The 25381-nt window shown below is 36.2% G+C and overlaps 1 protein-coding gene across 2 annotated transcripts in view; it reads right to left on the bottom strand.

Annotated features, from left to right (window-relative positions):
- Positions 1–25381, bottom strand: part of LOC145992083 (uncharacterized) — a 61533-nt gene that overhangs the window by 23279 nt on the left and 12873 nt on the right. For both annotated transcript variants that reach the window (XM_083128301.1, XM_083128302.1), the window contains exons 2-6: positions 15110–15457; positions 11076–11240; positions 9040–9162; positions 5021–5192; positions 3459–3592 (exon numbers count right to left, since the gene is read on the bottom strand). In XM_083128301.1, coding sequence (XP_082984427.1) covers positions 3459–3592; positions 5021–5192; positions 9040–9162; positions 11076–11240; positions 15110–15457 — 942 coding nt within the window. The remainder of the gene's footprint in view (positions 1–3458; positions 3593–5020; positions 5193–9039; positions 9163–11075; positions 11241–15109; positions 15458–25381) is intronic.

Here is a 25381-nt window from a genome sequence, read left to right as displayed (position 1 = left end):
ACGCTCTGTAAGGTCGTAGTTTTTACGTTATAACTTCGCTATTTTTGGCTAGAATTTCGATTATCTTTTTTCATATTGTTGTTAACACATGTATTTAACAGAAATGATTGTTGCACGTTTTTCCTTTCATGAAAAGGGAAAAGGCGGGAAAAAGGAGACTTCTTTTTTGCATCTTTTTCCAAGGGAAATATTTTGCCGACAAAGGAAGGCCGGCTTTGTTGTTCTAAAGCAATGCGATTCTCTCACCCCTGGAAACTGCATTGGAAGGAAGTTTGTATATCGGTACCCGAGGTCAAAAGGAATGTTTTCCGTGCGGGAGCAAGCGAGGGTTGGGGGAAGAGGGGTTGATGAAACTGCATCGTAATAATGTAAGTTCCAGGCACGCTGAAGAAAAGCCTTTGTTCTTGAGCACAGTGTTTCACAAATGGTTGCAAAGGTTACCCTGCATTGTCTAAAAATAGAATTTGGAAGTAGCTGCAAGAATTGGTGCACTTTTGTCACTCCGTTCTAGCTTTTCCTCCTGGAATATTGTGCGTACGTGAAACTAGTTTTGTACCCAAGTGCCAAATAATTTTTGAGTGAACTGTGACTCTTCCCAAGACATTATTATCATCTTTGCTTCGTTAGTGTAACGTGTGAAATGTGATAGTGTCGTCTGTGCCTGCTGTGTGCATGTTGACCTTTTCATGTCCTTTGGGGGGGGGGGGGGGCAGGAGGGAAAACCCCCTTTTTAATTTTTTTTTGGGGGGATTCCTCCTTCCCCCCTCCATATACATGCCGAATGGGCATACATTTTATATCGTCTGAATCTGTGATTCATTCCACGTACAACGGTATATCATTCATCTCTCTAGGGCAATTAGCCTCTGAGCTACAGTCATTTCAAGGTACCGCTGCATTTTGAAGCTTGAATCAGTGGTGTGCTGACCATTTCTTTTGGGGGTACAACTCGCGTTACATTGGTCATACGATAATAATGTAAATATTTTTGTGTTCCTTACATGTCAGTGATAATTCCATGTGCATGTCGACACTGTCATGTACTTTTTTCTTGAGGGAGGGGGAGGAAATCCCCATTTTTTTCAGAAATTTTGGAATTTTGAGTGTTCTCCCCCTCCCCCGCCACATATATGACAAATTTGCATACATTTTGTGTAGTCTGAACCTCTGGTTCATTCCATGTACAACGGTATATCACTCATCTCTCTAGGGCAATTAGCCTCCGATCTACTCACATTTAATTGAAACTCTGCATTTTGCTCAAAATTGGCTCGGGCATCAAGGAGGTTACATGTGAAAATGGCCTTGGGCTCCAATTTCACTTATTTGATATTTCTATATATTTTGTTTAATAAATAAACATAAGCAAATTACTAACTTTATCTATGAGACTTACTTATGATGGTTCTATTACATAATTTCGGTGGCCTCTGCCACCGTCCACTTGGGAAACTTGCTGCTTTATTGCTGGACCAACTTCCGGTTCCTATCGTTTTTCAGTTGTTGCAGTAGCAAGAGCCAGATATGATATGCCTGACTGCTGTCAATGTTTAGCTCATGCAGAAAGTGCGTAATTGCATGTGTCTCTTTGATCTTGGTGTCAGCATGTGCGATATATGCCTGACTGCAACATTTTTGATGGTATGCCTGCTGAATTTGAGGTGCTTGGCTAGTCCGGTGGTAGCCTGGGATCTTTTGGCATCTGTCAAGTGGTGTACACATTCACTGATATCTCTAATGGATCTGCAACAACTGAAATCCAAAGCACATAACTAATGCAGCAGACGAACTGACTACACCAGTACTTCTAGTGGCACGCAGGGAAACGACAGGAACCGGAAGCTGGCCCAACAGTAAAGCAATAAGTTCCTAAGTGAATGGTGGCAGAGGCCAGTAATATTAATAGAACCATTATAAGTAAGTCTCAAGGATAAGATTAGTAATTTGCTTACGTGTCTTTATTATACTACCGCATCTTTTAAGGTATTCAACAAACATAAACATTCTGTTTGTAAAAAGCATAATTTATTCATCTATTAATTTTGGTAACTTGCTGCGACTGTTCGCAGAAAGCCAAAGTAAAGACTTCTGTAAATGGGGGAACAGAGTTATCAAAATTAATATGTGAATGTCTTTCACAAGTTACATGCAATCATTATATATTTGAGTGGGAAGTGCAATTTATAACACTTTCTCAGGTAAAAGTAATTGCAGTGATGGGCACATACAGCAAAACAAGGAGGTAAAGGAATCAATCAGGGATTTACTGAAATGTTTCTAATTTAAAACCAGATTGACATATCAGTTATTGGTAAATTTAATTGGTACATTAAAAGTGAGCCACTCATGCTAACGTAATAGTATATTCCCAGTCAAATACCTATGTAGAAAAAGTTGAAAATTACAAAGTTGCCAAAGTGGATGTGAAAGAGGACCTTGTACTTGATTGGAAAAAAACAGCCCCACCATATAAACTTCCATGGTATTCTTCTATTTTTTCTGTCGACTACAAAGTTTCGATCATTTACATCTGAATACATTCATATATCACATTATTCTATGAGGGTCTATGTGTAGGAACCAGAGTACAAGTGACACATGATAGTCTTTCATATCAACACTGACTAATATACCTAATGCAACAAATGCATTTCAAATGTTAATCAGTTATATGGATGAATACCATTCCATAGTTTATATATGCATTATAATGTATGTAAAATGCCGAAGGTTCTATAAATTCCATGGAAAACAGGAGAATAATTAAGAAATGAGGAGCATTTTAGGGTACAACTTTGCAATTGTGGTGCATTACTGTCTAACAAACAAATCCAAAATTCTTGACCTTTTCATGACCTTTCTTTCCTTTTTCTTGACCTTTTTTTTACCATTTTCTTAACATTTATCGCTCCCTATTTAGGTATAGTTGGAAATTAAGAAAATATATATCTTTCTAATGCAAAACCCATACTGCAAGGCCAGTTAAGATGAAAACTGAAGCTGCACTTTAACAAGTGATTTAGACTTGCTTTAATTATTAGTACTGCATGTAAAAATTAATCCTTCAGACTTCATCCTGGATGAGGATTGGCCCCATTACTTTAATATTTTTACAAAATCTCATGCACACAAGAATGCAATTCTTAAGAAACAAATGACAAATTTTAACCACAACTCAATGCAATTTAAGATTTCCAAATATTCAGTTTTATCAAAACCCAGTACACATATATAACAATGTAAATTCACTATACTGTACAAAATAGCAAACATTCTTGACCACAAGCATAATTTCTTGACTTACCTGTTGATTTCTTGGCTCTTTCTTCGACATTCTTGACTCGTAGACACCCCTTTAGTAATGTTACAGAAGAACTCAGGTCACAATGCATTGATCACAGTATCTACTTTAATATTTTGCATAACCTCTAGGCATAACTACCTGCAAGCCTTCTTACCTTTCTTACTTCATTGAAACTTCTAGGGAGTTCATTTGAACAATAGGAGCAATGGGTGATGATATTCTCTTTTCTAGTTGGAGTACAACATTGGCAATATCCAAGTATTTGCTTGTTGGTTTCCTTATCAATTCCTGTAATAATAATAAAATGATAATATTAAACCTAGCTTACCCGTGCAGTACAAGAAACTTACTTACCTAAGGGGAGAGGGGCTTCAGAGGCCACATATTATCTTATCACTAAACTTCACGAAAATATTTTGTTATTGAATCAATTCTTCCTTTGTTGTTTATACAGGTATAATTATAATTACACCATCATTAATAATAATCAAATTAAAAATAATAAAGAACCAATTGCAAGAATGTCACACACACACATATTTTATCATTCACTACCTAAAAAAAAATAGTAATTACGAAGCAATTGTTTACTGTTACAGGAATGAGTGTCATGTCACAACACAACACATATCGCAAGGGGCAGGCCGGGGGGGGGGCTGATAGTCCCGCCACATAAATGTTGCTTTCTATATATGCTACCTTTACAATTTTATGAGCAAAAGTAATAGTAATACAACAATATTGGGAACACCTCACAGAACAATATAATTTATTTTTAACCTTTTTATAAAAATATGCACATGGTTGTGAGCCAAGCAGCACCTCCCCACCCCCTCATATGCTAGGGTGCTTCTAAAAACACATGTAGCAAACAACTTTTCAACACCAATTTTGGGTTTGTTATTCAATATGATTTTTGTTGTATAGTGTCACTCTTCTGGTAATTAACTTTTGGTTAATCTCAACGATGAGGATGAGTGATGAAGGGATAGTCACAAAGGCCTGGATTCAAACCAGAGACCCCTGTCATCGTTGCACGCTTTGCTAACCAGTCCACCACAGATGTCGGCATCAATTTTTAGAATTTGATGGAAAGTGCATTATATATGCAAGAAGTCTGTATTTCTATAATGCATAAAGGAAATGCATTCCAATTGTTTCGAGAGCTGGTGAAGACTGCATATTTTTTGCTTGGTTTTCATGGTGATATTGTTTTTATTTTAAAAATATTTATAGAAAATCAAATATTTCTCTCTCTCTCTCTCACACACACACACACGCACACTCCTGCAGCAGCTGAACTGTGGTGTTGACCAAAACACCTCCATTGTGATTGAGGAATTTACACCCTTTGTTTTACCTTCGTGGAACAGTGTAATGCATTTTCCTACCACACATACAATGACAGGTGACATTAAAAGAACTGACCATAAAGCTGATGCAAGTTTTTTTTTACTAAGATATGCTTTATAATAAAATTCAAAATGGAAAAATGAAATGTACATGTAAAAGAATGTATAATAAACGAATTAATGTACAACATAAAAGTTCCATGCTTCGCAGATAAGTGAGTACTTCCTTTCAGTGTATTAATAACCGGTTTCTCTTGTTTGCTGAGGGGAAAACAGGGAGGGCACACTTTCATGAATATATTAATCAACATAAATTAACAGTATGCACATGAATTTTAAAAATAAAAAAATAAACAAGGTTTACCTATTGAAAATGTACATTTGCTTCTGTATTCTTTGAGAAGTGGAACTGTCTGGACAGGTAAGAGCTCTATTGAAAAGTTAGAATCACATTCTTTCAACTCTGGATGCACAGAGAAGATACCATCTCTCATTGATGTAACCATATTCTTCATTACCTCATATTTCTTTTCAACCTACAATTAAGAATAGAAAGATTATAACTAGAGCCCGGAAGTTCAGGCATTTATTTTCGTTAAAATAGGCAGGCAAAAAGGCATTTATAATGTGGAAAATAGGCACAAAAATTGAAAAAAAGGCAAAATAAACCGAAAAAAGGCACATTTGGAAGTCGCTTACTTTTATCTATAATTTCTAGCAAAATGTTAAGATCTACATTGGGAAGAGCATTTCAATTTTCTCCGTCTTGATTGCACATAACTACAAGGTGCTTTTTTTAAGTTCTCAACATTCATTGATAGTCGTCTGTCAGAGAGAATGTTTTTCATAATAGAAAATGATCTTTCTACTTTGACAGAAGTTATTGGAGCATACATAAAACAAGCTAATGTAGCTGGATTCATTTTGGTAACAGCATTTTCAACTTTTAGAATATCACAAATTGTTTTCAATTGTTTCAAGTCCTCATTTGCACTCACTACCCGTTTGCACTTTTCCGCAACAGCTGACCCCTTTTTTCCTGGCACTTCCATCATCTGTTGCATAGATTCCTCGTAGATTTTCACGGATGCTATAATTGTAATTGTCTCTGGCAATGCACCATAATGTGCAAAAATAAACTTGAATAGCACAGGGGTTTTTTTCAGTTCACAAATTGAAGCCGCTTCATTTTCTGGAAGAGCATCTATCACCTCACTAATTTTTTCAAGGTTGTTAGCATAATATATAGCTTCTGATATCCAGGTTCCCCATCTGGTCAAGACTTGGTTGCGGAGGTAAACTAAGCTCAGATGCAACTTCCTTAAATTTTCGGGTTCGAGAGGGAGATTTCAGAAATATCTTCTTTGTGTTCAAAATCAACCTGACCACTTCAGCAGTCAATCATGCACAAGGAAATGTTAACCGAAAGGCAATATCCTAACTGAGCATGAAATACATTTTTCTCACACTTTTCTCCTTCAGCAATGTTGAAACATGCATGAGTTCATTATTACTTAAATAAGACGAAAATTATTCACATAATAAATGGAAGAAAATTAAATGCCAACAACGTCTTTTGGGAGAAAAATAATTTATATACACACTTTTTTTTTTAAAAAAAATGGTCAAATTTCATTGAAAAAGGCAAAAAAAAAATTACAATTAAAAATAGGCAGTGGGGTCCCAAATAGGCAAAATGAAAAGGCTTCTAAAACATTCGAAACAACATAAGAAACATATATCCGGAAAATTTTTATCAATATATGCAGTAGATAAAAAGAGGCATTTTGCCAAACTTCCGGGCTCTAATTATAACAATGATTGTTTCCAGTGACATGCATACACCAAATACCAAAATTAAAAACAATGAACTCTAAATTAATAAATAACTAATTTTCCTCATTTTCACTCTTCCACGCAAGTATAAACTTAATACGAGGGAAATTCCGAAAGTTCGTGGATTGGCAACACTGTGCCGATTCTGTGATTAATGCATGTGAAGATAGCCTGTGGTGTGCTTTGTTAATGTACGAGTGAACCAATGTATTTTGCTCACTCTAAAAATTCGAACTGCAGAGTGAGATGATGAGATGAGATACCCATAATTACCAGACAAAGGATCGCTATTGAATTTTGTGTGAAGTTACGCAAAAGTGGCCAGGAAACGTTTGAGATGCTTACGGTAATGAAGCAATGGGCAGATTGGCTGTATTCAAGTGGTGGAACCTTTTTAAGGAAGGTAAACGCAATGTGCAGCATAAGGCGAGAAGTGGGCGTCCATCAACATCAGTGAATGATGAGGACATTGTGAAAGCAGACATTGCTAAAAGAAGATAGACGTTCATCGATTCGTGAATTGGCTGCTAAACTGAATATTGGTGTAGCAAGATGTCACGAAACACCTGAGAAGGTCTCGTGTTTGTGCAAGATGGGTGCCAAGTTCACTGAACTGCTTCATGAAGAATGGTTTCTCCTGCAAGTAAACGCTAATGCACATGTGGCATGGTAAGCTATGGAGAAAATTAATGGGCAGCCTCTAGACCATCCTCCATACAGCCCAGACCTCGCAGCCTGTGATTTCTGGGCGTTTCCAACACTTAGGAAAGAGTTGCAGAAGGAAGTTTAAAACGGACCATCCACTACCTTACACCGACTCTCAGAAAATGGTCTGCAACATGGGTTTGAGAAGCTAGTGCATCGCTGGAATCGGTGTATAGAGTGTGAAGGGTGCTTTTTTGAAAAACTCACACCTGACTCAGACTCTGAATAGTGATCTCAGTCCACAAACTTTTGGAACAACCCTCGTACTCTGATAAACAAATAGAACAAGTGCAAAAAAAGTTTTTATCTATTAAACAAGAGATACAACATGTCAGCATATACAAACAGAGATTTGTATGGCTCTTTACTGTAGCAATTCTCATGCATGACACTCGGCAACAGAAGAGAATTAGGACAACAGGTATTTCTTTATAAAATTATAATGGGGTTATTGGATAATAGAGTTTCTTCACCAAATATGCTTCAATGTTAATACATGTAATTTAAGAAGAAATTTATTGCTATACATGATCCCTAAAACTGAAAAGTACAAACAATCACCATTAATTAGAATCAGTAGTATGTACAATAGAAAAACATCAACAAATCCAAATATAGATTTTAATTTTAATATTTTGGATTATAAAAATGCCATAAAAGAAACACTTGATAGAGACACTTTCACAATTGGTTAATATATTGTGTGTATATGTATAATGGAGATATATGTATGTATGGATTTATTTCATTATTTCTTTCCTATTATGGTTATATTTATTCTGGACAAATCTTATCTACGTATGTACTGTGTAGTAGGGATTGCTATTTTCGAAAAAAAAAATAGTTTTTAGTTTTTAGTCTTTTCAGAAAATTTTCATTTTTCGTTTTTTTTTAAAAAATAGTTTTTTGTTTCTAGTTATTTTGTTTAAGTTTTTTTTATTTCTGTGTATTTTTTCTTTTGTCTTGCGATTCTTTAATTATCAAAAAAAAAAAAAGATTTTTCAAACCCGGAACCCCATGATTACAAGGCGACGACACTACCACTGGACCATCGGGGGAGGCCGAAAAAATTTTGAAAGACAATACATCCTTATCCGACTGAAACATAAACTGAGGAGTGTGGCCGAATGGCTGTGTTGCAATTTACGTCATGATATTCCTGTATATGGCAGCGAAATGCAGGCAGGTTTTGAAAATTTGACCTCATAAAGGGAAACTTAGAAAGTGAATTTTTAATTTTTCGATTTTAAACTTTTCGAAAAAAAACAAAGTGGCCATCTCTACTCTATAGTCTCTGTATTGGTTGTGGATTAATGGATAATTTATACATATTTTATATGAGCACGTCAGTACTATGTGTAAATATATTAATGTTATAGTTATATCCATGTATTATGTGAGCATGGTATTTCATTTCATTTATATTCATATTTACATTATTTATGTTGTTTCGATGCCTCTGTAATTGGAGATATCTTATCTCTGTAGATGACAAACAAATAAATAAATAAATCATGCTATCAGAGCATTAAATTAATTAAATGTGCTATTAGAAGGGAAATGTTTATTTTGTGTAATAAGTAATCAAATTTAGGGGTGTTATTCACCATTTTAACACTCGAGATGCCATTTTATACACCACTTTTGATACTGAAACCTACCCAGTTTTTGTTACGGATTCTTGATATCTTATTCACCATAAATACGTGGCGCTATCAAGCATTATTTAAATTTTTATACCATAATTAGTCACTAATAACCCTTTACTCTTCATCTAAATGAATTGGCATACTTAAACGGCTTGATTGTTGTCAAACCATACATAATTATTTTAAAACTTACCAGTTCTTCATAAGACAAGCTGGTCCAGGATGTGGAATTGTTTTGAGAATTTTCATCCTTTCCATTGGTTCGCTTAATTTCACTAGCTTTATGCTTATTTCCTACATCCTCAGATGTTTCAGCCTGTTATGTACACACAAATAGTGAAACAAAAATTTAGTTTTTAATACATGGCAGCATTTTTGCTAGAGCATAAACAGAAAATATGATTTGGCAAATACATTTCACATTTAATTTTTTTCCTCTTCTCCCATACATAACTCAATATAATAAAAAAAATATACACTCAAGTGTCAAAAGTCATGGGATAGCAGTATGCAAATATTCACGTGAGGTTAGCATTGCGTAACATGTGTACTATTGCGAGCCTTGGGACATTCCAGTTCAGAAGTTGTTCAGGCAATCAACATTCCTCGATCCACGGTGTCAAGGGTGTAAGGAGAGTATCTCATTGCAGGCATTACCTCCCACCACGGATAGCGCAGTGGCCAACTAACTATGTCTGTTTAATGACAGTGACATCAACAGTCAATGAGGGACGTACGACAGATGTGTCTGTGAGGTCAGTAGGTATGTCACGACTCCAGTTGGTATGAGCTAATGGTAGGTTAGACCCCATGAGGCCATGAACCCAAGTTGTCAACAAGGCACTGTGCAAGCTGGTGGTGGCTCCATAATGTGGGCATGTTTACATCACATAGTATGGGACCTCTGGTCAAACGGACTGGGAATTGCTATGTTCAGCTGTTTGGTGACTATTTGCATCCCTTCATTGATCTCATGTAACCTAACAACGATGGGATTTTCCAGGATGATAATGCACCATGCCACCAGGCCATGACTGTTTAGGAGTGGTTTGAATGGCATTCTGGACAATTGCAACAAATGATTTGGCCATTGAGATCACCAGACATGAACCCCGTGGAACACACTTGGGATATGATCAAAAGATCCATTCGTGCACAAGATCCTGCACCTGCAACAAGCATGCAATTATGATTGGCTATCAAGACTGCATGGCTGCACATCTCTTCAGGGACTTCCGCTGACTGGTACAGTCCATGCCATGTTCAGTTCCTGCACTTCACCAGGCTAAAGGAGGTCCCACACGATATTAGGAAGGTACTTCTGGCACTTGAGTATACAGTTCATGTGTGGTATCATTTTGTTACAATTCAACATATGAAAGCATCTTAAAAGGTTAACATTTATTTATAATACAGGCCGATACTTTTCTGCGATTTTGGTCTTTTCCCGGGTCTGTAAATATGACACACGACAAATTTGTGGAGTTTAATTATCCTGCAATTTATGCAAAATTTGAATTTTTATTTCTTTCACAGCAATATTGTGGGGAAAACTGTATTTTGTGATTTGTAACACATACTTTACTATTCTGATGTAATTCTTGAATAGTTTGAAGAAAAACTATGGTGAATTGATGTTATAATTGGGGAGGAATACTCACACTAATACTATTAATATATATATCTTGAACAACTTTTAATTGTTACAATTTTTAAAGCAACTGTATCGGCAAAGTGATATCAGTTCAGCCTTAATATTTACATTGTCTGCATGCCTATTTTTGGTGATCTCAGTCATCAACCACATATTAACATGCAAAAAAAAACAACCTAGATGAGTATGTGTTACATTCATAGAAAATGGCTTTGGTGATCAAATGGAATAAAACAAAATTTTACAAATACAAGATTAATTATATTGGAACATGAAGATGATGGCAGATAGTGAGAAAATTGTACTTCTAAAACCATGCTATGGTGAAAAGACAACAACAGCCTTGCAATGTTATGTTGTCCTCATGTTGACATTATCAGGGAAGATGAAAGGTTGGAACCAGGAAAAGAAAGGTAATGAACTTTAATCAGGAATAACTAAATATTTGGTTTCTGAACAAATAGTATACTATTTTTGTGCACAAGTGCATATCTGCACTGGCATCAACTACTTTTGTGCAAGTGTATATTCTGGATAATCTTTCTGAAATAAAACATTTGGTATTGGATACTTACATTCAAGGTTTCTGGTTCTGGGATGCTTTCTGCTTCATTGTTGCACATATTCTGGATTGTTTTAATGGCCTCATACCTTCTAATCTTATCAATATACATCTGTACTCCTCTTCCAGCACGCTTCGTTCTGTACCTACCCTTTTTCCTTGTTTCCTTCACATCATTCTTAAAGAAACAAAAGATTTACTTATCTCAATTTGTTTGATTACCACAGTTGTGATTTTCTTCTTAAAGCAATATAGATACGGATTGGGCACAGTCCAGTTTTCCCCAAAAATATGTTCTTTCAGAAAACCCCATCAAAAAGTGAGTTACAATGTTACTAAGAATATCGATTCAAATCAATACAAAACACAAAACAATACCAAATTAATTTACTAGAATTTTTGCTTAAAATGTTTAAATGCATGGTGTGGGAAGAGGGATTCCGCTGCTTTCGTTGTTAGGTTAGGTTGGTTAAGTTTAGGGCTCTTAGTATTAAAATAACGTACCTAAATGCTTTGAACACTGAAATGTTGCTCAAGTAATATCTGGTCTCAAGCATAAAAACCCCCTTTGAGCCTTGCGCGAAAATATTGTGTCCAAGTCGACTCGAAATCAAGAATGCCAGTTCACGCAAGCTACATTTAAAATCATATAATTTCCCTGGTAACTAATGTGTTTTAAATGTCCATGTAGGAGATAAATCAGAAGTAAATGAAGTCCACACAGCAGAACCTTTAGTTCCAGAACCTAACTTGACTGAAGTTAAAGATGCTATTAAAAGGCTAAAGAATAACAAAGCACCTGGCATTGATTTAATACCAGCTGAGTTAATTAAATATGGTGGAAATTCATTAATATGTCAAATTCATAAATTAATTTGTTTAATATGGAATAAAGAAGAAATCCCTCAACAGTGGAAAGAATCCATAATTGTTCCTGTGTTTAAAAAAGGTGATAAAATGAACTGCAATAATTACCGTGGAATTTCTCTACTCTCAACAACATACAAAATATTGTCTAACATTATTTTAACAAGACTAACACCATATGCTAATGAAATTATAGGTGATTATCAATGTGGATTTAAACGCAACAGATCAACTACAGATCAAATTTTTCACATCAGACAGACACTTGAAAAAAAGTGGGAATATAATCAAAATGTCCATCAGCTATTCATTGATTTCAAAAAAGCATATGATTCGGTCAAAAGAGATAAATTATATAATATATTAGTAGAGTTTGGAATACCTAAGAAGCTTGTTAGTATGATAAAAATATGCACCAGTGAAACAGAAAGTACAATTCGTGTGGGTATTAATATGTCTGACAAATTTACAATTCATGATGGGTTAAAACAAGGAGATGCATTATCTCCATTGCTCTTTAATTTTGCCTTAGAATATGCTGTTAGGAAGGTACAAGAAACTAAAGAAGGACTAAAATTAAATGGTGTGACTCAGTTGTTAGCATATGCAGATGATGTAGACTTACTGGGGGATGATGTGAATACAATTAAGAATAATGCTAAAATAATTTTCAAAACTGCTACAGAGATAGGTTTGGAAGTTAACAAAGAGAAAACTAAATATATGTTTACAGGCCGAAACCAAGTGTTAGGTAATAATCAAAATCTAATTATTGATAACAACTCGTTTGAATCAGTTTCCAAATTCAAATACTTAGGAGTAATATTAACAAATGGAAATTATATTAAAGAGGAAATAAAAAGTAGGCTTAATTCAGGAAATGCATGTTACTTCTCTCTTCATAAACTTTTGTCTTCTCGTTTAATATCTAAGAAACTACAAGTTAAAATATACAAAACCGTAATTTTGCCTGTAGTATTATATGGATGTGAAACTTGGTCCCTTACATTGAAAGAGGAACATAAATTGAGAGTATTTGAAAATAAGATCCTTAGGAAAATCTTTGGACCTAAAAGGGATGAGGAAACAGGCGAGTGGAGAAGGTTACATAATTTAGAACTACATAATTTGTATTCATGTCCAGATATTATTAGAATAATTAAATCAAGAAGACTTAGGTGGGCAGGCCATGTGGCACGAATGGGAGAGGAAAGAGGAGTTTACAGGATTCTTGTTGGGAAACCTGATGGTAAGAGACCTGTAGGAAGGCCAAGACGAAGATGGAGGGACAACGTTGAGATGGACCTAAGGGAAATCGGTAGGGATGTAAAAGAGTATACAGATCTTGCTCAAGATAGGGAAAGATGGAAGGCCTGTGTTGCTGCAGCCATGAACCTTCGGGTTTAAGAAGGCTAGAGAGTTAGTTAGTTGGTAACTAATGTGTAGTAAAGCTTTTTACTGTGATAATCAGTTTCTCCAAGCTTCAAACTTCCTCCAACAACAGTGGCCAGTATTCTAAAGCATCTCCTATTACTCATGTAAAACTTGCAAAAAATCATTACACATTTGAAACAGTTACCAAAAAAGCAAATTTAGTCTTCTGTGCAATTCCAATAATTAGACCAAACACAAAAGTATTGTTCAACACTTTTGCAGAAGCTGTAATCAGATTTTGTAAAATCCTTGCACATCATGGCAAGTAGACTTCAAAAATTCAGTTTCTATTTTTCATACTTGTACATATATTAGGTTTTGGCTCATATTTTAGTTATGTTTACATATTATTCTCATATTTCAGAGCATTTCTCAACATATACTCCATATTCGTGCAATAACTACATGTCACCGTGTGACCGAAAGAGTTGGGTAAATTTCTTGCGAAGAACTGAGAAATTTGAAATACACTCCCATTACTTCTTCCTACATTGAATGCAGTTTTAGTGAATATAAATCCATCTTAAGAGACAACAAAAGGAAATTCACGTTCGAACACCCGCAGCAAAATTTTGTTATTCGTTGTTTTGGAAACAGAAAATGAAAACACATTTTGTGTTGTTTTACAATTAATATCAATGTAAACATACTGTATTTTATGTAGCTTGTGTAGTGTTTTATATTATTAAAAACTAGGGATGTGACGAAGCGGAAAATTTACCGATGCCGATATTTAACCGATTCCGATACATAAGATTATTAAACAGAAATGGGATGTTATTTTCAGCATGACAAAAATAAATTTGCTATGTACAAATATATATCATAAGTATGTACATATATATTCTCAAGAGATGCGAATGTACATTTGGATCTACAAAAGGTGGTTATGTGAACCTTTAAGAAGAACATGGATTCTCAAGAGATTTTACATTAGTACACAAGCAGTTCTTTGAAATGCAAAATGAATTCCTGTTCTTATGTTGGAAATTTACTGCTGCCAGATTCAACTTCAGAAACACGAGTTTTGGAAGCACTTCAGGAAATAACCTACTTCTTCTCTTATCGCAAATCTGTTCAGCAACACTGAACACTCAATCACTGAATACTGATGCAGCAGGTATGCTCAAGTATTTTCTCAGCACTTTCTTCAGGTTTGAATAATAATTTTTGAATTTCCAATACAACAGCAGAACCTGGTTCAGCAATGAACTGTTTTATTTCCGATTTTGAGTTAGGTTGATCCTCTGAATGAGAGTTTGCAATAATTTTATTACAAAAACTCTACAAAAATGATGGATCATAACCTAATTTTCAATAAATCTTACAAAACTGAAATATAAAACTTATTAGAAGGTAAAACACTAGTATAATCTGTACCGGTTTAAATTTCGGATTTTTGCCGATGCTGACACCGATGCTGATATGTCAATTTCTGCCGATTTTTATACATCTGTAATCGGCTTTGGCACATCCCTATTAAAAACTCATTTTTACAATTTTCATTCCATATTTTGGTGAAAATAACTAAATATGTATTTACATACTTAGCACAGTTTTACTACATACAATCTGTTCCCTGGTGATTAGATTCAAACACATATATCGGCACCAGTATCAGCTGATGTCTATCTTATAGATAAGAATAGAACTTGATTTATGTAGATGATGCAAGAATATTACACATTTGGAATTTGGGCCTCACAACTGAGCAACAAATCTTCAAAGTGTATATAATATACTTACAGCAAATGTATTAAATGGTGCAATTATTTCTTCATTCTCTTCTCTATCAGAAGGCATGTCTTCGTCATCACTTCTCACTGTATCAGAATCTCCGTGTAAAACATTCACTTCATTTCCTTCATTGGTATTTCCTCCATCTGAATTAATTACAGTATCACAAGCTTTCATCTTCTCATTACAGACAGCTGCACTGGACTTCTCAGGTTCATTTGTCACGTGAACATTGTTTTTCTCACTTTCATCTCCAACTTCGTCCATAACAATATACTCACCATCCTCTTCATCTTCATGCACTTCATCCAGAACAATGAATTCATCACCCAAGTCCTCTGCATCATCAGCCATTATCTAAAAAATATATTAGTCGGTGATTAACTACACTACTACAGCTTTTTAAATTAAATTAGAACAGAAAATAATAACCTTCATGAAGTAGTGAAAAACTGATTGCAGGAGGCAATAAATATTCCTGATGAAGGGAGCAAGTTCTCCTGAAACATTACATTAAAAAAATATTGATTATCTGTTGGTAACAAGCATGAACTACAAGAAGAATAAAAACTAGATCTTGAATACAATCAAATAGCATAAGTTTAATTGACTACCATGCTCTACAAGGAAACAAACATGCATTTTAAACTGAAATCTACCCTGTGTGGGAGGGGGAGGTAGTGTTTGTCAGGTTGATACATAAATAAACACAATTTTATATTTATGTCAGTTAAATTTAGCACCTATATATCAGTGGTGTATTCTCCCATGTTGCTGGAAAATTTGAAGTTGTTGGACTTCTGTTGTATCTGCATGCTTGCATTAGTGTTATATTTATATTATATCTAATTAATATATAATAAATATGTACAATAAGAATTGTTATGGTAAACCAGGTCAAATTTTCAGAATACGTACACAAGACTTTTATTATTGTTATTTTTTACCTTTGCTCTCTAAATACAGGGTGTTTCCGGGCTGATGATACAAACTTTCAGGGATGATGGAGAACGGCACATGCATCAATTTGAGATAAGGAACCCTGGTCCGGAAACAACTTAGTCAAAAGTTATAAGCGAAAATCGGTGTATGAAGATGTAATACTTTTTTTACCTGCACAAGTTTCACAAGCTGCTACATTCACAACAGTTGTTCAAAGTGGCATCCCCCAGCTTTGCTGCAGGCATGACATCGTCGCACAAAGTTCTGGCGTTCCCTTTGGAGTAGCCTGAAGAGGATCTCCTGGTAAGAATTCTCGCTGCCTGTGACATTGTTCTAACGACCCTGGGGATGTTCCAACATGTATGCCAGAACTTTGTGCAACAATGTCATGCCTGCAGCAAAGCTGGGGATGCCACTTTGAACAACTATTGTGAATGTAGCAGCTTGTGAAGGTAATAAAAGTATTACATCTTCGTACACCGATTTTCATTTATAGCTTTCTACTAAGTCGTTTCCGGACCAGGGCTCCTTATCTCAAATTGATGCATCTGCCCTTCTCCATCATCCCTGTAAGTTTGTATCATCAGCCCAGAAACACCCTGTATATACAAAAGGGGGGAACCCCGGAAAAATGCCCTCCTCCACCCACATACATTCGGAGGTATGTGCTATTGTCCCGGTGCCTTAAATTATACCGGAACAGTAGTGAAGTGAAATATTTACCAGATTCCCCCGTTTATCTTTGTTTTTTACATAAAAGATGATTCTCATGCAAGTAATTTCCTCATATTACTGTTAGGATATAGCAGCCACATTAGTTAGGAAATAAACCAGCATGCTTACAGCAGAACATATTACCACATTTGATTGATTGATTTGGTGTTTTAAGTCCACTTTATGTACATTAAGGCTACTCGGAACTGGACCTACAGTTTAAAGAGAGATCCGAACCAGTATGTGCCTCCACCGAGTATCGAACCCGAGCTATTACCACATTTGGCTCAAACCAATCTATATAATATAATAACCCAATGTATTACGATGATTCAAAAGTTCTTTGACATGCTTAAAAAAACATAAACAAATGTACATTTTTTAATATAAATGGCATCAGGAGATACAATCTTGGCCTACCTTTCTGCCATTACTGTAGCAACAGCTCTTAATCAGCTTGAATGACAAAGACTGACGGACACTATTTTCAATTCCTTCAACTGGATGTAAGCACATGCCTTGCAACAAAGGGGTGAAAATCTGATGGTATTAGGGCCTCCCCGATGGTGCAGTCGTAGCGTTCGATACGCGGTGGAGACACATAGTGGTTCGTACTCCACTTTAAATTGTAGGTCCAGTCCCGATTAGCCTTACTGTGCATAAAGTGGACTTAAAACACCAAATCAATCTGATGGTATTGGGTCAGGGCTGTAGGAACTTTAATCCCCTCCTCATCCACTAACGTAACTGGATCATTCTGGAAGTTGAACTGTTTGTGAATGTGTGGCAAGACCTATTTCTGATTAATCACTGCTGGATAGTGTGTTCAACTTGTAATTCCTAATCTAGTTATTGAGTGTAGATGTTGCATCTGGAACAACTCATTGTTAATTGGACCATCATAATATTAAATTCACAGCATTACTTTGCATTTGAACCTGCCTCATTGAAGCATTGTATCTACAAACCTGAGAGACCAGATTCTGTAATATATGTCGCAGAGTGGTTAGCACAGCATGCTATGATGTCAGAGGTACTGGGTTCAAATCCTGGCCTGGGCATTGGTTTTCTTTCTCAAATAGACAAAATTGGCAGAAAAGAGATACCAACAAAAATCAAAATCAAATCAAGTCAAGGGGCACTTCTTGAGGTCATCTGCTTTGGAAGCCCAGATCTCAGTACACAGCCAGCAAATGTTGGTTAAAAGCTTGCAGCAGTGCTTGATGGGCTATGATCTTTCAAAGTGTTTTGGTCGTAGAGGTTGCTATTGGCAGGAATCATTTGGCTGGAGTGATTCCTCTAGTGACTTCAATGACACAAACTTTCTCGGTTCCTGCTCTTGTACTCAAATGTGGTTCTCAAAATTTTGATAAATACCACAGATCACATATTATTATTATCCATTCTAGAATTCTTGAAAACTCAATATATTAGAAGCATTTATGGACATTACTTTATCCTAAGAGCCCTAAACTTGAACCACATAACTTAACAATCAAAGAACTGACGGATATTTTATTAATGCTAAGGGCTCTAAACCTGATCTGCTTCACCTAACAGTAGGGTGACCAGACGTCCTGATTTTCGCAGGACAGTCCTTTTTCTGATGTCCTGCGGTCTGCGATGCTACTTCAAAAAAAAAAAAAAAAAAAAAATGTCCTATTTTTCAACAGTGTCCTGCAAAACTCCAGATTTTTAGTCCTTTTAAATTAATAGTATTGTGTTAGTTTGCAAATAAATACTTATTGATCTAAAAATTTTCATGATTGCTTCCCTCGTGACCGTGGTCTTACTGTAAAGCTTACATTTGTTGCTTAGAAGCAGATATTGCATGCAGTCTGTTCGTGAAATGATATGCAAGGTACCAAGTGATGATTAAAAGTAAATGTAGGAGCACTTTGAAAACTGAGAATAGCCCAAATTTGGGGATTTGCATGTTTGATGCATTGATGAGATAGATGATTTACTACAGCTGCAGCAAAAGCACAAATATATTCTCAGTATTGATTAATATTTTAATATTATTTCACAATGTATGGATGTTTTATGATAAGAAAGTAAGGAAACACACACACACACACACACAAAAGTTACTCTGTAAAATGATTAAGATATTAAGAGAGAGAAATAAAAAGGTGATGGTGACCCTCTGTATACCCATGAGAAACTTGAAATCTTTTAGTGTGTTTGAAAGATTGTTATTCATATGAAAGTTTCTTGTTGTTCTTAGTGTGCAGAAATGCATTATAAGCGACTAATTGGTGATTCTATGAGGTATGATTTATGACGTCACTTACGAGGAATGTCTACATTTTTAGATTGATTGATTTGCTTTATTTTACTTCGCTTTTTGCCAATTTTGACTAATTTGTGAAGATGGGGATGGGTGATGATATGATGAAAGGACATTCACAAATATCCATGCTCAGGCCAGGATTCATATCCCAGGACCCCTGGCATCGTAGCACGATGTGCTAACCACTTTGCCCTGGAGGGTCTATGTTGTTAGGTTAGGCCTGTCAGGTTAGGTTCTATTAGCATAAATATCATTGAAGTGAAATGTCATGGCGGGTGGAACGTGTGCTACCAAAAATGTTGTCACAGTGTTCTATGATATTGGAATTTTACGATTTCTGCAAAATAGAGCCTGCGTGTACATTTGTGAGTTGCCAAGAACAAGAAATGTGTGAAGTGTAGCAGATGTCATTTTTATAAAATTACACTTTCTTTTATGGTGATAGTAATTACGCATCATCTTTCGATATCCGCCACTGATTTTTTGCGTGTATGACGAAAATTTCTTCAAATAAGTGGCGAAAGTGGTCCGGGTTGCGAAGAATTGGACATGCCATGGTCACATTTCGAGGATAAATATCTCGCTTATTTGGGGCTTCCCCATGTTTAAATCACTTTCAGGCACCTTAACTCTTAACTTCCCATGTGCGGTCTCACACACTGCTAGCGTTTATTGTCATTCGGTTGTTTATTATGCATAGGGGTGGGGTAGGAGATTGCAGTGCTGTCTAGTTGTCCCTTCCTGAACACTGCATCAGTCAGTACCCACTTGAATGTGACCTTGAGCGATATTTATAGCTTTTTTCGTGCTTAGCGGTCTCTGAAACCAGACCTGGGCCTGTGTGTTAAGGATTCATAACCCGGCCCATCGTCTACTGAGAGTGTTACAGACCCTGATTTTGAGGATACTATATTAAAATGGTTTGAGGATCCTTTAGGAAATGATGTGGGATCAGACCCCACCCCTACACATTAACAACAAGAAAACGATAAACGCTAGTGGTCTGTGAGACTGCACGTAGGAAGTTAAGGGTTAAATGCCTAAGGTGTTAGGTTCGGCTTGTAAGATTTAGATCTCTTAGCATAAATAATACATTTAAAGTGTATTTTTGCTAAGATAACCAAACCTAACCTAACAACATAAGCATTCCTATAGCATTCAGCAGTTGTTAAGTATTTTCTTCTATTTACTTTAAAATAGAAGAGGCCTGTGAGACTGGACCTGGGACCTGTTCTTTGTGAGTGTCCATTTATGAATTTAATCATAACATCACTCATCCAGGGGTGCATGCAACCATGTGCTATTTTAGTTATAGCTGCTTTTCCTTCCTTAAGCACCCCTGCATGTCCTGCTTTTCGTTTCACAAAATCTGGTCACCCTACCTAACAATGAAAGCAGTTAGGACATATCTCATCATGCCTAACACATGTAAAGTAGGTTGCGGCAGCACTCCATATCCAAAACAAACAAATAGCTGCTCGCGAAGAAAGAATCATATGATGTTCTCCACAAAACATACAGCAAGGGTAACAGTTCGTTATATCGGAGACACGTTAAAATCAGATAGTTTGTGTTTTGCATGGTTCGTACTTACCAATTGTGTATTGCGGAACATAGCTCAAGGTGCCACTATGCTTTTTACATGAAAACAAACACAATTTTTCACATAGAGAGTAGTTTTTGTTATTCCTTTATTCGCTTCCGTAACACACAGTATGGTGGGCAGAGGTTGACTAGCCTTGTAGGTATGCAGTGTTTCCAACCTTCTTCACCAAAAAATACCTACTATCGTGTTAGTCACGTGTGCAAATTGTACATCATACACGCATAGCTGACGGATAGCCCCACGAAACATTTCCGATAAGGTTAGGTTAAAAAACCATAGTTAAAAAAAAGGGGGTTGGAAACACTGACAGGGGGTTACGTCATCAAACGTATGCAGCATCCTAGGTACTACTTACTATGGGGGTGACACCTATAAATAATTTATTTCACACTTTTTTACATTGCTAATGTACTATTCTGGAATGCGGAACATTTCTTTAGGTGAAATAATGAATTTCTAACAAAAATAACGTATATTTCTTACATTTACGAGTACTTACTGTTACTCGTTATTTCGATTCTGTAACACATATTATGGCGATAGCGTACTGGTTCATCGGACGTTGTGAGTGTGTTTTGTCAATTTATGCAGTGTTGTAATCTTGTTCACTGGAAAATACCTACTTTCGTGCCCGGATTTGACATTATCCAAATACCTCGCACACCATTGACGTTAGCCCCGCAAACCATTGACGTTAGCCCCACAAACCATTGACGTTAGCCTCAAAAACCATTTTCCGTAAGGTTAGGTTAGGCAAGCATAGTTAAAAAAATTAAAAATACTCGACAAGTCATGTTCTAGTGAAAACACGGCGAGTTTGAAACACTGACTATGGAGTTTACGTCATCTAACACACGGAACATTGTGCTCTCGTACAGAAAGCAAATGGCGGCAGCAGAAACAGCATGTCAGACAGAGATTTTTGCAGAAACAACATGCATTCGCATTAAAATGGATCAAAACTACATTCATGAACTTCCACAACGCTACAGAAAATGATTTGTGAAAGTACTTTCTCCTGTAAAAAGTAAGAAATCGGTCACTCCTATAGTTAAGTGTTACCGCATCCTGTTCACATAGCGAAAGCAATGACACTTGTGCGTCGGTGAGATATTTCTCATGAAAAATACATGATTTCCCGGTCAAATAGACTCCACGATGAAAGAAAGTACCTCGACGAACATTGGAAACCTTAGAGAAACTCATTTCCGTAAGCAGTTTCTTCTGTAAAAATGAAAAACTCTCTCTCCGATATAACGAACTGTTACCTACGGCAAGTTATCACGACGACTCTGAAGTGTGCTTTAACAAACTTGAACAGAAATCTAATCATGTAAAAATTCCTGTGTGCCATAATTAATTTGGAATTCAACAATCGGTGCTCGGGCCTGATACTGAATCCATGTAGTCTTGACACGCAACAATAACATAGAAATATGTAAGCGTTTAAGATCTTTTGAAACATCCTGATAATATATGTGAGATTATATACGGTACTACTTTACTATACTGGAGACGGTAAATGTCTGTTATATCGGAGACACATTTCTAACGCATATTTTCAGTTTCAAATGGTTCGTACTTACCAATTGTGTATTGTGGAACCTATATCAAGGTGCCATTATGCTTTTTACACGAAAATAACTTCGATTTTTCACATTACGAGTAATTCTTTTGGGTCCTTTCTTCCGTTGCGGAACATAGAATATTTCACGCACAGCTGTGGATCATCACGCGTCGTGCTTATGTTTTGTCGATTTGGAGTGGGCATGCAATGTTGCAACCTTAATAACCGAAAAATACCTACTTTCGTATTCATTATGTCATCACAAACCATTGACGGATAGCTCCAAAAACCATTCCCGATAGCCCCAAAAATCATTGACGGATAGCCCAAAAAACCATTCACGATAGCCCCACAAACCATTTCCGGCAAGGTTAGGTTACGTTGGGTTAGGTTAGGTAAGCATAGTTAAAAAAAAAAAAATTCTGGTAAAAAAAAAGGCACGTTTGGAAACACTTCTTCCTCTCGCGAGACCACATGACTTTCGACACTCGCGCCATCTGCAGGTTCATAATGGAAACAACGGCATAATGTTGTCGCTTAGCACAAAAGGCTACTTTATTACATTAAAAGTGCTTATTTTCTGTTGTGCAGCATTCCATAGTGACAAAATACCTCCACGAAGTTTGATAAATGCAACAGAAACTCATTTCCGTAAGTAGTTGCTCCTGTAAATTTGAAGAAAAGTGTCTCCGATATAACAGACATTTACCCCGGAGACACCTATCAATGATTTATTTCACAATGTTTTACATTGCTAACGTACTATTCTGCATTGCGGAACATTTCTTTAGATGAAATAATAAATTTCGGTAAATTTCTCGTGTCGGACAAACGGATTTCTTCAAATTTACAGGAGAAATTACTTACCGAATGCAGTTTCTTTAGACTTGTGGAAGTTCGGAGAAGTGTTTTCTCGCATCGTTCATTGAATTTTGCCGGTAAATCGTCTATTTTTCGATATAAATGTGTGACCGATGCACGAAAGCTCTTGCATCCATTTACTTCCAGGTGGATGTAGCCTGTGTGTGATGACGTAATGTCGGTCAGTGTTTCCAAACACGTGTTTTTGTAACTGAAGAAGGGACGATTCCACAAATGGTTTGTGTGGCTATGTGTCAATGATTTGTGGGGCTATGCGTCAATGGTTCGTGGGGCTATGCGAGAATGGTGTGTGGGGCTACGCATATTTTTTTCAAAACCAATTTTTAACTATTGTAACCTATACGTGACCCTACCTAACCTAACCTTACCGGAAATGGTTTGTGGGGCTATGTATGAATGATTCGTGGGGCTATGCATCAATGGTTTGTGGGGCTACGTAGGTATTTTTGGGTGCCGTGGGGTGGAAACACTGCATGCCGAGTACGGTAGTGAAACTGTAACCGCCATTTTGCGTGTTACCGAAGGCAAAAAGAAACATAGAAAACAGTAGTGGGGGTTGATGCTACTACAAGCGCAACTTTTAAGTGTAGAAAAGGAGAGGCTATTTGATTGAACAATCCGATTTGCCTACACTTAAAACAATGCCAAGAGGGGCCTATACCCCAATTTTTCAGGTGTGATATGCTCTGATTTTTAAGAAATTCTGAATTTCTAGTGTAGAAAAGGCGAGGGCTCAACAGATAGATTTACCCATACTTAAAACAATGGCAAGAGGGGCTTATACCCCAATTCTTCAGGTGTGGAGGTTTGGGTTTAAGTCCTCATAAAATGTGAAGCCTCCCCTGATGGCAAAATGATAATATTGCTGTCTTGTAAACAAGGGGTTCTGGGTTCGAGTCCTGATAAAATATTTAAGATTGAAAAACATGTGGCAAAATAATATGTCCACAAGTGAGATTTTGAGAATAATTATTGTTAGTTGATATACAACTCCCAGATCTGAAAACCTTCTTTCTCCTCTGCTCAGACAGATTCGGCCATGTGTGTAAAAGTTATATCTGTATGATTGTTGTTTATAAACTTGTCAAAAATATGGCTTTTTTGTATGAAAACATGCAATCCTGAATACAATTCTGGTTTTGTCTTGTTCTGTTAATATAAACACAAGTGAGACTTACAGAATATTTATTGCACAGTTCAAAATCCAATTTTGAATTGTATTTAGTTGATATAGAGATGAGGTTTTAAACCTGGTGAAGTGTGTTGTACATCAGCAAAACTATCACCAAAACCTAGTTACTGCTGTTGTTTTGGGTATAAAAGCACCAGCTCAGCTATTAACTGCTGAACCCAACTGATATTTTTATTAAGTATAAAGTTTTGAATTGAAGCCCAGAAAATCTTATATAATAAACAACAAGAAAAAATGCCAAAACAAAAATATTGCAATCAGTGTAATAAAAATATATCTAGTTCTCATTGGGCTAGGCACCGGCATATTTGTAAGCCTAGGAAATGCAGAAAGGCCATGAAAATATGTCCAAGATGCCATAAAATATTAAGCAAGGCATATTACAAATGGCATAAGTGTAATTCTTATGTACAGTCATCAATATTGCCCTCACAACCATCCACATCTGGTCTGAAAAGAAAGCATGAAGCACCTGTTAATGCTTTACCTGCAAAGCAGCCACGCTATGAACCTATCCACAGCAGTTTTAACGGCCAATTAAAGGATCACCGGTTTGTATCAGAGCCAAGATGTTGCATTCAGAATTTTTTGAACAGTAAAAAACCTGATGTACAGGCAATTCTAAATGCACAAAATGGCTCTTATAAGCTGTCCCTCAAATTGTTTGTACAATATAAGAAACCAAATGGCACAAAATTTACACAGCCCCACATAACAGAAACTGTACCTGTATATTCAAATACAAATTCAGACACAATAATAAGCAGGTTGATAGAACAACTGAATATTAAACATTCTGAATTTGCGGCAAAAGAGTCAGGATGGAGCCTATGCGGTTCTTCACACAAGTTATATGTTCATATTTCTGAATTCAGCCCATTACAAGGTTCCACTTATCTGCCATTACCTGACAATATCAAAAACAAAAGAGCCGTGGTTAATATAAAAAATGCCGACCAGAAATGCTTTTTGTGGTGTATTTTAGCTGCTTTGTATCCAGTTTCAAGGGATCCTCAGAGAATAACTTATTACAAACAACATGAACATCTTTTTGACGATGCAATGGAGGGTTTGGAATATCC

The sequence above is a fragment of the Lepisma saccharinum genome, chromosome 9 (genome assembly GCF_977018435.1).
Source record: "Lepisma saccharinum chromosome 9, izLepSacc3.1, whole genome shotgun sequence".
Classification (NCBI taxonomy): domain Eukaryota; kingdom Metazoa; phylum Arthropoda; class Insecta; order Zygentoma; family Lepismatidae; genus Lepisma; species Lepisma saccharinum.
This window is presented reverse-complemented; position numbering and strand designations above follow the sequence as displayed.